Below are 17,559 nucleotides of genomic sequence, written 5' to 3'. Positions count from 1 at the left end.
CCTTTCAGGTGCAATATCGCTCTCCCCTATTTCCCTCAGTACTTTGAATCTCTCCTCTAGCAGCCATTACTTTCTAACGGGTTGTGTTTGCCCGTCGGTATCCCCGGACTAGATTGCAACCACCCTGTTGAGGAGGTCTTTTAAGACGTAACCACGTCCAGCCCCTAGCTCAGTGCCCAGTACAAAGAAAATACCCAGTAAAGGTTTGTTGAAACGAATCTAAACCCCAGAGGGGAAAAAGAGAAGCACCTGTGCCCAGGAGTAGAGGCCCCCTTGACGACCTGAGGGGAGGTCGTGGTGTCGCTGGACCCTGTCCCCACCTCTAGGCTAGCAGGAGAAGGTGGCGCGGCAGAAAGCTCATGTAAATGTCTCTGAACTCCCTTTACTTATTTCTTCCTTACTTTTATAGAGGATTCTGAAAGTTCTATCCAACAGCTTCGGGGCAAACCGTAAAGGGCGGCGCAAGCCGGGTGAAGTGGGGGTTGGGATGCTCAGTCTCGTGGCAATTCTAGACTCAGCCTACAGATTTAATTTTTTAAGTTTCGCAAATTCCAGTTCTAAACTAGGAGCCAAGGGTGTAGAAGATTTCCTGGTGCACAATTTTCGCGTCCTAGGAAAGTCTCCCAGCATTCGGGACTTTGCTTCATTTAGCCGTCTCACATTTCCCTCCACGGGGACTCTACCGAGAGCTCCGGCCTCCACATGCAGACCGTGCTGAGCACAGCGGTTCGGCCCAGCGGTCCCGGCCGCTTCCTCCTCCAACCCTCTGGGCAAACCTTGTACGGGCGAGTGGGGGAGCTCCCAGCCCGCAGTTCGAGACCGTACAGGGCACGGTTGGACTACAACTCCCAGGCTGCTCTGGGAAAAGTGCGGCGGAGGGGGCGAAAGGGAGGGGTTTGGGGTGGGGTTTGGCAGGGAAATCCCGCCCCGCTGCGCAGCAGCAAAGACACAAAGCCTGACTTTACAACCTCATAGAGAAAGTGGAAGTAAGACGGCTTAGGTGGGGAGGCAGGGCGAGAGAAAGAACCAGAGGAGGGAAAGCCGCGTAGGTGGAGCGGAGCGAAGCGAGGGTAGTGGGAAGACCGCGCCTTTCCAGATGCGCAGGGGGCGGCTTTCATAACTAATCCCCCCGCCGCACTCCGCCCGGCCCGCCCGCGCTGGGGTCTGCACAGTGCCCTGCCCGTCCCCACTCGTGGGTCAGAGCCCGGCTCCCCCCGCCGGGAAGCGTGGAGCCCGCCTGCCTTGCGGGCTCAGGGCGGGCCGGCGGGCTGCCTCGTGGCTCCCCAGCCCGGGTGCGGGACGAAAGCGCGAGGTGGCGCGGCTGCTGCGGACCGAGGAGAGGCTGCGAACGGAGCGGCGGTGGGGACGAGTTAGGGCCGGGGCAGGGGAGGCTGTGGCTCCCGACCGAGCTAGGGGAGGAGTGGGGCTGAGGCGCGGGCTGGCCCGAGGGGGGCGGAAGCACGCGGGCTGGCCGCCGAGGCCAGCGGGGAAGGCGGGCGGTGGTACCGCGCCGGGGAAGAGTGCAGCCAGCGGGGTGCCGAGCCCGGCGCCGGCGGAGAGATCGGGGCACCCCCTCCCCGCAGGAGGAGCCTAGCGCTCCTCCGCCACCCCTCCCCCGCGCGCCAGGCTCGCCTTCTCCGCGGGCCGCTGCGGGAGCCGCGAGGCAGGGGGGCTGCGGCCAGATAAGGGAGAGTGGCCGGCCGGGACGGGCGGGGCGGGGCGGGCTGTGAGGGGGCGGGGCGGAGGCTGTGGCTGGCGGGCGCGGGCGGCTGGGGGCGGGGGCAGCGCCGAGAGCCGCGGAGGGCGGACGGCGGGCAGCGCGCGGGGGCCGGGCCGCCTGCCTCGCCGTCCCTTCGCGCCGGCGGCCCACGCCGCAGTGTGGCTGTGGACGGCACCCTCGCACACCGCCCCGGAGAGCCCAGCTCGGCGCCCGGCCGCCTTCGACGCGATGTTCCGCCGGAGCTTGAATCGTTTTGTAAGTACACTCGTTGCGGCTCCACGCGTGCCGCTTTGCTTGCTCGCCAGCCCCGGCGCCGGGGCCCTCCGAACAGTTCTCTGAGGGGATAATTGCATCTCTGGGAGACACCACCGCCCCGTTTTCAGTGGGAACTGAAACACGTTGCTCGGGCGGCCACGGTGGGGAGTCAGGTAGGGCTCTCAGAACCCCCCCCCCCAGCCCCCTCAGCAATGAAGCCAGAGCTTCCCGGGTCTGTTACAAACTCTGCCTCAGACGGGGGCCGCCCTCGGGCTGGGTGGGGGGGCTTCGTAGGGGTACCGACCCCGGGGCCCTTCGGTTTGCCAATTAGTCGAAGATGGCGTTTTATTATGAGGGAGGTTGCTTTCTTTTGTTTCCTCTGCCACGAGCACATGGAGGTAAACCTAGACCTGTCACTCTGGCCCAAAAACGACCTGGGGGCTGAGAGGGCCGGAGGCTGAGGCTGGGCTCAGCCCTGCCCCGGGCTTAGCCGGCCGGGCGGCTGCCGATCGGAGGCCGGGCAAACTTTGGAGACCCAGCCCGAGAAGCTCACCTTTAGGACACAATAAAAGCGAGGGCAGTTGTCAGGTTGGGCTGGGTGGCCGTGGAGACGCGAGGAGGCTGCACCGCCGCCGCTGAGCCTCGGGTCTGAAGCCTCGCGGAGCGCCCACTGCCCAGACATCGGACCCGTGGGAGAAGGCAGTCTGCGGCTGGACTCTGTCCCCGTTTCCCCCCTTACGAATCCCAGAAAAGGGAATTTGATTTCCGGGAGAGTTTGGCGTAGGGAAAAGTGATTTCTGGGTAATGACTTTTTTGAGTAATCTTTTTACTCCTGGAGGGTACATTAAGAATGGAGCCAAACAAGGACCAATTACTTGTGTGCTGCTATTTGTAGCACCTTCCTTAATTCCAAGATGAGGTGGCGGGAATAGGATTTTGTTACTGCCAATGATGTGAAAGAAAGAGTTCATCTGTAAATTTTGGTTTTTCTGTCATTAGGAAAAATGGCTGAGCTGTGCGCTTCCCCCACTCCGCTTACAATATATGTTTGAGAACTTGTCGATTTGGTTCTTTTCATGCTCTTATTCCTAATCAAAGCATTGCTAACACTTTTTATGCGTTGGATGAATTTGCTCTCGTTTTCTCTGCATTTGAAACTTTCAGAAATGTACCCTGGCTGAAAGGAATAATTGTATGTCCCTTTTTAGGCTATTATTACAGTAGTGCTATGTTAATGTTTTTCTGTATGTTTATCTCACCCAGAAAGATGTCTTATGAAATTGGAGCAGAGTACCTGTGGCAGAGAGTAATAGAGATTGTCCATATCAAAGGATTTTGAAATCCGTAGGAATTGGCTTGTACTGAATGCTTTGCTAAAGCAAGTGACTAACATTGGTTTCTCACATGTAGCCTGAGAAGGTAAAAGAGCATTGTACCTCATAGTTCTGTTTCACATAGATCCTTGTGATCTTGGAGTGTTGTTTGGGGGTGACAAAAAGGGAAAGGTGACAAAGAGAGCTAATTGTACTATTTGGGAAAAGGATAATCTTTTCACATGGCACTCTTACAGTGGAAAACAACTTAACTCTGGTTCATAATAAATTCATTAGCTTAAAATTGAGATGTTGACATCCCCCCCCCTTTTTAAGATTTTGAACATTTGAAACCAAACAACCCAAGTAGTGGTCTAAATGCTCCCGTTGCTTTTCTTTTGCTAAGAGTGATCTGCATTGTATCAGAGTCTAGTAATTAAGTGGTGCTGGCCCAGGAAGCTAGGGCATGCAGTAGAATTTGCAGCAGTTGTTGAGGTGCCAGCCTGCAGGTTTGAGGCTAGTACTTTGCATCCTCGACCAAGATCTCTGCAGAGAATCGCTTAACGCTCACACTGAAATGAGCTTTGACCTCATTGTTTGTGTTGGAATACCCGACTGCTCACATTTTCCTGCGCAACCATGGCTATGGTAAGTCTCAGGAATTTGTACCAGTGCAGCAAGCTGGAAGGTTCTCAGGAGTTGTGTCTGAGCCCGAAGCCTAGGGCAAGGAATTAATCTGTAAATCATTGGATTGAATGTGAAACATGCTGTCAAATACTCATTGCTAAAGAATGACTTCAAAATCTGGAAGGGGCAAATTTTATCTCAGTAGATAAAGATCAGTAGGCCACATGCTGTCCTCATCTTTTGCCTGATAGAGATTATTTGAGGAATGTTCCTATTTAAATCACTAGAAGGCTACAATTAAAGATTTAGGTTGGACTTTGAGACTTGCACAGTAATGCAGATGTAGTCCAAGTTGTGTGCTCTCTTTCTTTGCTTTTATATTTCAGAGATGGGGCTTTGAATTCCTTTCAAAATTGTGTGCTTTTTTGTCTACCTATATGTGTTTGAAATTGACTTTGAATGTGAAATAAATTACAGCAGTGTTGATGATGGTTGGTGGTCACTGAAAACTAGGTACTACATGTTAGGACAGGGGTTTACATTTAAACCTGACCTGGGAAGTAAATATCTCTTGGGAGTAGCATCATCTTCTGAGGCTCAGTAGTGTTTACTAAATTGCTTAAATAAACGCCATTTATTTCTCCAGGTTCTCCAATTTCAAGCTAAAAGAAATAGTGATTCATTGTGTTTTTTACAGACATGGCCTTGATGTCTTTGCCATTAATAATTGTCTTCTTTTCTTTCTGATGAATTATGACTTTCCTTCTGACAGTTTTGAAGTAGAAAGAAACTGGTGGATTTGGTGTAGAATCTTAGGATTTAGGCATGTAGAGGGTGTCTTAAAAGATTTAAGAGTTGAATGTCTCTGAGTATAGTAAAAGCACAGCCTGTTCCCAGTCAACATCTCCCTTCTGTGTAAATGCAATAAATAAATAATAGTAGCTTTGTCTATACAATTTATTTCCTTTAAAGGCATGTTTAATTGGAAGTCTGGACTAGTTGAGACTTAAGGGTCAGGGACTTTTATGTTATCCTGTCTTTTACTATTCATAAAATTTCTGGTGGTTACAGTAGCATTTTTCACAAGGTTTAATCAGTGTCTAAACAACAGGAATCCCCCCCTTTTTGACTTACGAAATTATTTTGTGCTAAAGATTCAAAATAAGACATTCCTCGGCAAAGTAGATCTGGGGCTTGGCCAAGTGGATACTGTCAGTTTAGCTTGTGATATTGTTAGTAATATTAAAGAGATTTGAATTTCTACATCACTGATACATGAAAGTTTAAACGGTGAACGTGAAATACTGGAAAAAACTCTCTCTCTGATTCTAGAAGCTCTCAAACTGCTTTGGTTTCATGAAACATGCAGCATATAGTAATATCACATAGAAAATGTCATATACTGATATGGAAAGAAATTAGATTGTGTAAGGTGGAGTGAAAATTCAAAATAAGACCAAAATATTCAAAGTAAGAATTAATGAAATAGGTAGCTAATTGGTTACTTTGAGTCCATGGCAAGGCCAGTCTAGTGAAGCAGTATATGGAGGCAATTAATAAAATACTTCACGTAATTGATTTTTTCTTTTTTTCAGGAGCAAGAAGGTTTTTGGTTTCCTTCTTGAATTATCAGGGTAATTAAACTTTATTTTTTCTGTTTCACTTTACTAAAAACCTTGGCCTGACATTGCTGAGCATGGAAAATATTGTTGAGTTTATTTTATTATGTTTAGAAATTTATTTGAATGTGTGTATTGCAGTAGTTTTGCATTTACACAAGGCTTGCAAATGGTTTGTGCATTGATAGTTCATATATGGCTGGGTTTAACAGGTGAATTTGACCCTACTGAAAGCAACCTTTTTTATATTATTGTAATTTCCTTTTAACTTGTATGGCACCCTAGATCAGTCTTTCTTAACTGGGAGAGAATTAAGCCCTAATCCCCTAGGGCATCCATTGTATGTAATAAATTAACTTATCTCCTATGCATGCCCCGAGGTGAGGAATTCCAAATGAGAAAGGCTGCCCTAGACTGAAAGCTACTGGGCACAGGGACAGTTGGTACAGTGCCTGGTGCATAGTAGGTGTTTGATAAATATTTGTTGAATGAACAGCTTTTACATGTTTCACATAAATAATAACTTACTTATAGACAATGATACTTATAGTAAATTCCTCCTTATGAAGAATGAGTAAAGAATGAGGAGGTCTATTAATTGGGTGTGATTTATAGTAAGAAATATATATATATTTGGTCTTTGTCCCGTTTCTGGCACAGAGCTCCTAAGACCCTTGGAATTTCCAGTGATGAGAGCAATGATGATGTCTTTTGTTATTTTAATGAATAACTTTGGAAAGCACCTCTGAATTGGGGCTGGTCACCAGAGGAACAAACCGTGTGATTACAGGTTTGGAAATTTCAGTCCCACCTCGCTGATTTCCCTAGAGGGGAGAGAGCCTGGAAGTTAAGTTCAATCACCCTTGGCCAATGGGTTAATCACTCATGCCTATGTAATGAAGCCTCCATAAAAACTCAAAAGGACAGGGTTTGGAGAGCTTCCAGGTGGGTGAATACGTGGACATTTGGGGAGAATGGCCCTCCGAGAGGGCATGGAAGCTCCCTGCCCTTTCCCCATACCTTGTCCTATGCATCTCTTCCATCTGGCTGTTCCTGAGTTACATCCTTTTATAGTAAACCTGTAATCTAGTAAGTAAAATGTTTCTCTGAGTTCTGTGAACCACTTTAGCAAATTAATAGCACCCAAGGAGGAGGTTCTGGGAACCTCTGATTTATAGCCAGTTGGTCAGAAGTAAGGTAACAACCTGGACTTAGAACTGGCATCTGAAGTAGGAGAGGTGTGGACAGTCTTGGAGGACTGAGCCCTTAACCTGGGAATGTCTCTCTGGAGAGATGATACCAGAATTGAGTTGAATTGTAGGACACCCAGCTGGTGTCTGAGAATTGCTTGTTGGTGTGGGGACCCCTCCTTACCACATTGGAACTCAGTGATCAGAATCTAAACATTGGAGTATACCATATACTGATTACCAGTTTTCTTTTTTTTTTCTGCTTTATCTCCCCAAACCCCGCCTGTACACAGCTGTATATCCTAGTTGCAGTTCCTTCTAGTTGTGGGAACCAGTTTTCTAAGTATTAGAATAAATACATCTAATGCTGAAACTATACTGACCATAGTATGGATGATTATGGATGATTATGTCATTTGATGGTCTTGCAGAGCATTCTTTCATTCAACATTCACTGAGAACCTCCTTTGTGCATGGCACTGTGGTAGACTCTGAGGACTCGTTGGTGAGAAAGGCAAAGTTCCTGTCTTCAGGAGCTTTAACTGTCGTTAAGACGCACAGCTATAGATGTAGAGGACATGGTGACTTCACTGTAACACATTTGTGACGTACCACGGAACTTTTTTTTTTAACTCTTTATTGAGATTATGATAGTTTACAACCTTGTGAAATTTCAGTTGTACATTATTGTTTGTCACTCGTGTTGTAGGTGCACCACTTCACCCTTTGTGCCCACCCCCTATCCCCCCTTTCCCCTGGTAGCCACTAATCTGTTCTCTTCATCTGCATGTTTAACTTCCACGTATGAGTGGAGTCATACAGAGATTGTCTTTCTCTATCTGGCTTATTTCACTTAACATAATACCCTCAAGGTCCATCCATGTTGTTGTGAATGGGACAATTTTAACCACAGAACTTGTTTTTTATGAGTAAGTTGCTGTTATATACTTGTCATTTGTCTTTCTACCAAAAATAGAGTGGACAGTCTATCTCAGTTATTCTTTCTGGTTGTTTGGATTTCAAATAAAAAGAAATTTGTTGCATTTGACACCTTCAGTATGAACTTGACCTATACATGGCAAACTGCTCTTTTGCAAATAGATGCTGGTCTGATCCTCTGTGAGGTGGGAAACCTATTTAGGAATGAATTACTATTACTTGAAATAAATATTTGTTTATCATTAAATTATTTATTTATCAAATAACCTGAAAGCAAGTTTTGTCTTTTTTTTCCTGTTCTGCCTTTTACCGATTAGAAAACATAAAACTCCAAATGTTTTCTAAATACTTTCTATAAGGGTTTCCTGTTTGCTCTTTCTGTTTATGATTATGGCTCATAGCTCAATCCTTTAGTGGGTAATAACTGAGTGCCTACAAATCAGGTAGTTTCCAGTGCTCTTAGTGAACTTTGAGCAGAGGTGAGATTTGGGCAGGCGAAGCTGGCCATATTCATATTGATGGAACTGTTCCAATGAGCTTGTTTGCTCATCCAGGCTGCCAGTTGACCTCCAGCTGGGCAGCAGGTTCTGGGAGGTAAAGGATGGCCAGTGGCCCCTGCGAGAACCATAACTAACCTCCTTGTGTGTGGATGATATGCAAAAAACTAACCCATGAGTGAATTCAGTTACTGGATTGTTGAGTGACAGAAAAAATCATCAAGACTAATGGGGTGTCCAACATGGTTGATCTGTTCTCCCAAAAAGGTGAAAGCATGAGACATAAAATAAAAATACTATTTTTTTCATCAAGGTGGTGGAATTTCCTGTACATCTATAGTACTTTATGTGGGTTAATCTTTTGCATCTGAAATCCTTGAGATTGCAGGGAATTTTCTGGTTGGGTGGAGGTAGGTTCTGGGCTTCCATAAATGAATTAGGTGCAGTGCTGTTTACAAGTTTATTTCCGTTCAGTTAACCTTCTTGGCCTGGTAAAGGGGTAGATGAGCGGTGATTGTAAAAGGAACATTAGGATGACTGCAGCATATGTTAACACTACTGCAGTTTAATGATAAATGAGTGCCGAGCACTGCAGGTATGGGCATGGGGTACCCTATGCCAGCACTTTGGCAGACAGCCCCCTTCAGTCACTGTGGTGTATGGACGGATTGCTGGTTTGGCTGACTTCTTGATTATCTGTGTTTTATAGATAATGTTGGGCCACCGATATCCAGATTTGGGAGGTTAATCTGTATTTGTGAAATACAGATTGTCATCGATATTTTGCCCCATAATTATTTAATAGAGTATGGGAGGATTGGTGAGGCCTACACCGTTCAAGCAGATATCATTTTTTTTTTAGGCTCCTCCATTATATGTTGTCTTAAAGTATTACAGTGGCTGTGTTTTCCTAGTCTTTTCCTCTTCACCTAGATATTCTTGGAAAAATCGGAACAGTTTTCCTGATAATGATCTTGCAGCTAGCATAGCATCAAGTAAACAGTGGATGCTCAATAAATACTTGCTGAGTTGTTTTGAACTGAATTGATAGCAGTCTTGAGTCGGTAATAACGGGTGAAAAATGATCAGTTCGGTAAGCAGCTACCAAGGAGCTTATGCATCTCAGATGGAGCTACTAATAAGTGCCTAGCACTGAGAATTCCTTCCTTTCAGTGGACAAAATACTACACTATACTTACTCTAAATGAGAAAACAGTACTTTCATGCCCACTTAAAAAGTAATCCAAAAAAGTTTAGCGTTTACTTGAGGCTATTTTCTCCACTCACCAGAAAGATTATCTTTACACCCTCCCCTTTCTTGGCCATTCATAGAAAACTATAATGTACTGTCTTCAACTTCTAAAATTGTAAGCAAATTCATATTATTTTTGTTAAATGCTGTTTGTAAGCTTATATCTTCTGTTGCCAACAGCACATCAAATCGTTTTTGAAAACCAAAGCTGCAGTGTTAACTCTGCAAGAGCTGTGTATCTTTTGACTTTCCATGGTGAATGTGCGTTATTTGAATTCAGGATACCACTTAGTATTTTGTGCTGGAAATGTAAGATACTTTCGTGTTTGCACCCAGTTGCCGTCAGCTGGATTGGATATCTCTAGCAAGGAGGCAGAGCAAACGAGAGCAACTGTAGAGTTTAACGGATTTGGAAGCAGTTCTGTTGTGAAAAGAGCCTCAACCTTAGTGCAAGTCCTGGTTCTGCCATTTGCTACCCAGCTTGGGAAATTGGGTACTGTAGTTCATATCTGTCAAAGTCTTTCTCACAACGTGGGGGACTACTTACATAAGAATCATCTGGGATGCCTATTATAAACACAGATTCCTGGGCCTCAAACCTCCTGAATCCAAGTCTCAGATGCTAGGCCTCAGGAAACTGCATTTTTAGCAAGCATTCCAGATGGTTCTTAGGTTGACTAAAATGTGAGAACATCCATATATAATAAACGCTGAAATATTTATTTTTTGTGTATACTCTCTGTTCACCTCTCTGAAATTTCTTCTATAGCATGAACATATTATCTGCTTCACAAGGTTGTTGGAAAATGTTTGTAGACTATTCAGCACTATACCAATTGTGTCAGAGGTCCCCAAACCACTCCCAGGTTCGATGACTTACTGGCTGAACTCACAGGACTCAGCATAGAGTTGTACTCACAACTGTGATTTATTATACAGCAAAAGGATACAAAGCAAAGTCAGCAAAGGGAAAAGGCACATGGAGCCCAGTCTGGAGGATACCAGGCACAGCTTCCAACAGTCCTCTGCCACTGGAGTCACACAGGTCATGCTTAATTCCTCCAGCAACGAGTTGTGACAACTTGTGTGAGATGTTGTCTACCCAGAAAGGTTCTTAGAGACTCAGTGCCCAGGGTTTTCACTGGGAGCTGGTAATGTAGACACCCTCTGCCTGATATGTGCCAAAATCCCAGACTCCCAGAAGGGAAACAGGTATTTAGCATAAACCATATTGTTTGTACCAACAGTTTAGGCACAGTGAGCTACACTTAGCAGTTAGCATGGTGGGAACCTTCCCAAAATTCATCTCCAGATACCAGCTGAGTACCAACCTTGCAAACAGTTCTTTTTAAGAATAGCAGTCTCAGGCCTGCTACGTTAACTCTTTCCTACACACTAATGTTATGAAAGACTGATATTTTTCAATGAAGGGAAATGACTTGCCCATAGTCATTAAGCTAATCAGCAGCAGAGACTATCGGAGACTCCCAGAAATCACCATCTTCTTTTCATTGCTGCACACAGCCATGTTTCTGGATTATGGGTCATTCTTTTTCATGTTGTTGAACGCATTCACTCTTTGTCATTTGCAGCAGAAGAGCAGCCTGACCGTGGTAAATTGATGCACCCAGTGGGGGAGCCAGGAAGTATTGATGTTTCTGCCAGTTTAGCGTCAACACTTGCTGGTTTCCTCTCTGGAGCATCACCAAGTTCGTGGATTTTCATTATTTCTGACTTTTGGACTTTTGTTACTGCTCCCCCCCCTCCTTGTTCCTTCCATCCATTTACCCAGAGTCCCAACACTCATTTGCATCTTTACTTCATCCCATTCTATACATGGCTAGCTCATAGGCAGCTGATTTAAGAATCCTTTTGGGTAACACAATTCTGCAGAGTGGGCATACTGAACAGTATTTAGTCAAGGATGACTACATAGGAAAAACTACCGAAAGAAAAAAAAAACAATAAAATTCTTGGGCCAGTAAATGAATTTTATGGCAGTATTTATAAATATTGTTGTATTCTAGGATTGTGTTTTGAGTTTTATAGTCATAGAAAACCTCAGGGATATCTCTGATTATTCCTAAGTTTCAGCCTTTTTTTATTGTTATCAAAAAGGAAAATTAATAATTCTTTTATGATTTGAGCAAGGAATAAATCAGGAAATCATACTGGAAGATGCAGTAATCCTACAGATCAACAGGGAGCAGAAGCCAGGAGGGAACTATCAGAAATAAGTAACAGCTGGGTCGAGCAGATTACGTAAGCTCCACCTGTTGGGTAAGCAGTGGGGATGTTCTTTAAGCTTCACAATTAATGTATTTGGCAGTAATATGGATTAAGCAATCTATAGTATAGTGCACAATATACTTTAACTTGTTTTCTGAAAACATTCATGTGAATCACTAGCTTCCTTTGAACACTCATGCCCGACTTGGTGCTATAGAGGTATGTAATGCACAGCCCTGCTGTCCAGTAGCTTGCAGTCTCAGAAGACAACACACAAGAACCACCTCCTCACAAGGCAATAGGTCATCAGTGCTATCCTTTTGAAGGCACACACAGTAGTGCAGCAGGTCACTCACAAGAGGCAAGTGAATCTCACTCTGGTGCTAGTGGCTGGGGGAGGGGTTTATGGAGGAGGTAGCATGTGAACTGGGGGGTCGGGAACCCAAAGGATTGACATTCATGGGATTTTAGGGATGGGCAACCTCATTATGGGAGGAGGCAATTACCTAAACTATCGGGCAGAGTTATTGCTTATGGCACTTAGAGCAGGGGCACCAGTCAAATTAGAGGACATAGGTTCCAACTCCAAATGCACCAGAAAGACTGAAACCTTGATCTTCTGTGCCTTGTGTTTGCTGTGGTGAAGTTTAGACTTTAAAAAGGGAGCACTAAAAATGGACATCAGGCAGCTTTCAGTCTCCACAATGGCTGCAGGAATCTTTCCATAGACATTCTTTTCTGAAATCCATGACTCCAATGATGGTGGTCCTCAATCTTCTGATTGTGCAGAACAGTAAGGCAGGAACTGGGATGGAATAAGCATTTGGAGTAATATTTCATGACATTGCTTCATAGAATATATGACTAGTTATTTAGTTGTTCTGCTTATATAATGAGTGCACACTTTCAGAAATTTACTACACGGGGACAGTGTGGTAGTTTATTATCTTGAGTACTGGTGTGCATTTAAAAAGCTGGGAATCAAAATCAGGCCTTTGTTCAGAGCACATTCCTTACGATAACACTTCTATTTCACTGCCACTAGACAACATGGCTCTTAATACACATTCAGACCTGGCCATATCATTGTGCCTTACAAGAGTATGAATTACATCTTATTCATACATAATGACAGGCTGTTGATGCCACGTTCCTTTTTTTTTTTGGTGAGGAAGACTGGCCCTGAGCTAAGAACTGTTACCAGTCTTCCTCTTTTTTTTTGGTTGACATAGATTGTCTCTGAGCTAACATCTGTCCCAGTCTTCCTCTATTTTGTATGTGGGACGCCACCACAGCATGGCTTGATGAGTGGTATGTAGGTGTGTGCCCCAGATCCAAACCCACAAACCTTGGGCCACTGGAGTGGAGCAGTCGAACTTAACCATTACACAACCAGGCCAGCCCCAATGCCACTTTTCTTTATCATCACCACTATCACTCTAGTCCAAGTCATCAGCCTCTCTCGACTCTTTCATATTTGTTCCTCCTCCAGTCTTCCCTCTTTCAATAAATGGCACCATCCCCCACCCAGTAGCTAAAGCTAGAAACCTAGCAGTCATCCTTAATACCCCCTTTCCCTTCATCTCCCACATCTAATCTCTAAACAAATCTGGTACGTTCTGTTTCTGAAAGAGCTCCCAAATCTGTCCACTTCTCTGAATGCCCACCTCTACCACTATCCCAAGTCCAAGCTATCACTATCACTTACCTGGCCTGTTGGAGTAGATGATCTCATCTCTTGCCCTCTTCAATCCATCCTTCACACAGTACCAGAGGGGATCTTTTACAAATATATATCTGAAAGCCTTCAGTGACTTTCTAGTGCTCTCTAGATAAAGACCTGACCAGTATCAGCTTGTACTCTTACTTTTTTCATTCACTTTTTAAAATTGAGATATAATACACGTCTTAGAAAATCACCATTTTAAAGTATACACTTAAGTGGTTTTTAGTATATTCACTATGTTTTGCAACCATCACCACAGTCTAATTCCAGAACAATTCCATCACCACAAAAAGAAACGATACTGTTAGCTGTTAGTCCCAGTCCCTCCCTCACCTCAGCCCCTGGCAACCACCAGTCGGCTTTCTCATCTCTATGGATTTGCCTATTCTGGACATTTCATGTAAATGGACTCATACAATAGGTGCTCTTTTGTGATTGACTTCTTTCCTTTAGCATGATGTTTTCAGGGTTTATCCATGTTGTGCCATGTATCAGTACAGTATTTCATTCCTTTTTATGGCTCAGTAATATTCCAGTGAATGGATATAACACGTTTCGTTCATCCATCCATTGATGGACATTTGAGTTACTTTCAGCTCTTGACTATTGTGAATAATACTGCCATTAACAAAGGTGTGCAAATATCTCTCTGAGATCCTGATTTCAATTCTTTTGGATGTATACCCAGAATTGGGATTGGTGGATCATATAGTAGTTTTATGTTTAATTTTTTGAGGCATCTTTGTACTGTTTTCCATAGCAGCTGCACCATTTTACATTCCCATCACTATTGCAGAAGGGTTCCAATTTCTCCGCATCCTTGCCAACACTTGTAGTTATTTTTGTTCTTTTTATAGGAGCTATCCTAATGGCTGTGTGGTGATACCTTGTTGTGGTTTAGATGGGCATTTCTCTGATGATTAGTGGTGTTGAGCATCTTTTCATATGCTTTTGGCCATTTGTACATCATCTTTGGAGAAATGTCCATTCAAGTAGTTTGCCCATTTTTTATTGGGTTATTTGTGGTTTTTGTTCTTCAGTTGTTGGAGTTCTTCATATACTCTAGATATTAACCCTTTATCAAGATTTTCCTCCATTCCATAGGTTGCCTTTTTACTCTGTTGATTATTTCCTTTGATGCATGGAATGTAAAAAAATATTTTGAGTCATGACTTTTTAAATTTAATTTTATTTGTTTTTGTTTGTTTTTCTTGAGGAAGGTTGTCACTGAGCTAACATCTGTGCCAATCTTCCTCTATTTTGTATGTGGGACACTGCCACAGCATGACTTGATGAGCAGTATGTTGGTCCGTGCCTGGGATTTGAACCTGTGAACCCCGGACCACCAAAGCAGAGTGCATGAGCTTAACCACTCTGCCACCAGGCTGGCCCCTAGAAGTTTTAAAATTTGATGTAATTCCATTTGTCTATTTTTGCTTTTGTTACCTATGCCTTTAGTATCATATCCAGAAAATCATTGCCAAATCCAATGTCAGGAAGCTTTTCCCCTATGTTTACTTCTAGGATTTTTATTGATTTAGGTCTTTAATCCATTTTAAATTGATTTTTGTATGTGGTGCAAGCTAAGGGTCCAGTTTCATTCTTTTGCATGTGAATATCCAGTTTTCCCAGTACCATTTGTTGAAAAGTCTCTCCTTTCCTTATTGGGTGGTCTTGGCATCCTTGTCGAAGATTATTTGACCATATATGTGATGGTGTATTTCTGGGCTGTCTATTCCATTCCATTGGTCTATATGTCTGTCTTTATGCGAGTACTGTCCTGGTTTGATTGCTGTAGCTTTGTAGTGTATTTTGAAATCAGAAAGTATGAGGCCTTCAACTTCGTTCTTTTTCAAGATTGTTTTGGCTATTTAGAGTCCCTTGAGATTCTATATGGGTTTTAGGATAGATTTTTCTCTTTCTGCAAGAAGTCTTCCTTCCTTTTTGCCTTCCGTCTGCTACAAGACCTTTGTATATACCATTTCCCTTGTCTGGTAAACTTCTCTTCTGTAATCAGTTGCCTGAACTCTTAGTCCTCTCTCAGAGCTCAGCTTAATCATCACTTCCCCAAGGAAGCTGTCCCTTATTCTTCCTTCAGACCACATCAGGTTCCTAGGTTCTCATAGCACTTGAACCTTTCCTTTATACTCTTATCACAATTGACTCTACATTTGCATTTATATTTTTTTGCTAACTTGCTTAGTACCAAGCTTCCCTCTACATGGTAAGTTCCATGAAGGTAAGAAAGAACTGTGATCATTTTTGCTTATTGCTGTGTCACTAATGACTCAGTGCCTGACATATAGTATATCCTCAATAGAGTTTTGCTGAATGAATCAAATATGATTCCTATCTGTACTTCTAATCTTATTTCCCACTTATAATCATAGACTTTTAAAGCTTGACTGAAAGATCAAATTATCCAGTCTTTAGACATCACTGTTGTGTTCGGTTAAAAAAAAATTATGGTTGCTCATACTTTAGAAATGAAGCTATTTCCTCTCAGCTCACATGCTATGTGTTGTAATATGTACAAGGTCATATCTCTTTTTCATTATGTTTTTAGGTATTTCATGTTCTCTGATGTAGTTAATGGATAACTTTTTATATTTATGAGCGTTGCCATTGTACACACATTTACAACATTTATTTTCTTGAGAAGTTTGCTATTATGCTTTAAAAATACTTCACTATAAATAACAAATGAAGTATTTATTGATTAAGGTATTTTTCATTTTGTAAGTCTTTTTGATAACATTTTTGTCTGGATACTTTATAAATACTTATTTTTTTTTAATTTAAAAAAGTTATATTGAGGTGTAAGTATGTTTAATGTTAATATTTTTGTGAGTTCATTGCAGTTTTGCTGGGTACCATATATTCATATAGTGGTAAGTGACTCATTTAAGTCCTTAATACAGGAGAGTGGAAATAATCTTATTTTATATGGATCAATATTTGAAATGGGTTTTCTTCATTAATTAATTATTTACTTATTTTCATTTTAACTTCAGTGTAAGCATTTGTGTTCTGTTAGGCTGTCTGTGTGCCGACATAATTATTCCAGTCAATGCCTGGAATTACTGATCGATGGCCTCATGTTGCAGGTTTATGGAATTATTTTAGTTGTAAGTTCTCTTTGCCTTCTTGCCATTATAACAACTAAAATCAGAGTGGTAAGTTTCTGGCACTGTTTTAAGTGCTTTACAAGCATTAGTTCCTTATACACATTTGCTTATTGTATTAGTCAGAGTTCTGCAAAGAAACAGGGCCAATAGGATGTGTGTTTTGTGTGTGTGTGTGTGAATGTGTGTGTAAATAACTGTATATTTAATAAGTTTGGTAGTATTATGTATGTGAAAATGTATATATTTATTTATATAGAGAGAAACTTATTATAAGGAACTGGCCCACACAATTATTTTGACTGACAAGTCCCAAGTCCTGCAGTCAGGAAGCTAGAGACCCAGGAGAGCCAATGGTGTAGTTCCAGTCCCAGTGGGAAGGCCTGAGAACCAGCAGAGCTTATGGTGTAAGTTCCAGTTCAAAGGCTAGCAGGTTTGATACCCAGGAGGAGCCAGTGTTGCGGTTCAAGTCTCAAGGCAGGTTAAAGCGATGTCCTAGCTCAGAGGCCATTAGGCAGGAGGACTTCTCTCGTACTTGGAGGAAGGTCAGTCTTTTTCTTTCTATTTAGGCCTTCAGCTGATTGGATGAGGCCCGCTCACATTACAGAGGGCTATCTGCTTTACTCTGTCTACTAATTCAGATGTTGTCTCATCCAGAAATAGCCTTGCAGACACACCCAAAATAATGTTTGACCAATTATCTGGGCACTGCATGGCCTAGTCAAGATGACACATAAAAGTAACAATCATACTTATGTCCTAGGATCATGTGAAGATGAATGAACAAATCTAAAGTGTGTATAGACCAGGAATGGAAGACCATACATAAATAACCATAGTTTGCTAGCCTTCCCATCTGTAAAATGAAGGGCTTGGACTGCTGCATGGTCTGTAAGGCTCAGCGAGTCCTAGAACTGGTAAAGGATCTTGGAGACCATTTAGTTGTCCAGGCTCTTCATTTTACAGTTGAGGAAATGGTCAGAGAGAGGGCAAGTGGCTCATCTACAATTATTCAGTGAATGGAAGTTCAGAAATATGGAATTCCAGGCTCAGCTCTGTTACCTATG

At 43.0% G+C, this 17,559-nt stretch overlaps 1 protein-coding gene across 6 annotated transcripts in view; it reads left to right on the top strand.

Annotated features, from left to right (window-relative positions):
• The first annotated feature begins 1,600 nt into the window (after nucleotides 1-1,600).
• ATP11C (ATPase phospholipid transporting 11C) overlaps nucleotides 1,601-17,559 on the top strand; it is a 177,368-nt gene continuing 161,409 nt past the window's right edge. For 5 of the 6 annotated variants that reach the window (XM_044763024.2, XM_044763023.2, XM_044763025.2 and 2 more), the window contains exon 1: nucleotides 1,784-1,975. In XM_044763024.2, coding sequence (XP_044618959.1) covers nucleotides 1,949-1,975 — 27 coding nt within the window. In that variant the 5' untranslated portion in view covers nucleotides 1,784-1,948. Of the gene's footprint in view, nucleotides 1,976-17,559 lie in introns of all 6 variants that reach the window. The other variant, XM_044763022.2, reaches the window with a different exon arrangement.

The sequence above is a fragment of the Equus asinus genome, chromosome X (assembly GCF_041296235.1).
Source record: "Equus asinus isolate D_3611 breed Donkey chromosome X, EquAss-T2T_v2, whole genome shotgun sequence".
NCBI classification, from domain to species: Eukaryota; Metazoa; Chordata; class Mammalia; order Perissodactyla; family Equidae; genus Equus; species Equus asinus.
The sequence above is the reverse complement of the archived record's forward strand: the minus strand, read 5'-3'. Positions and strand labels throughout refer to the sequence as shown.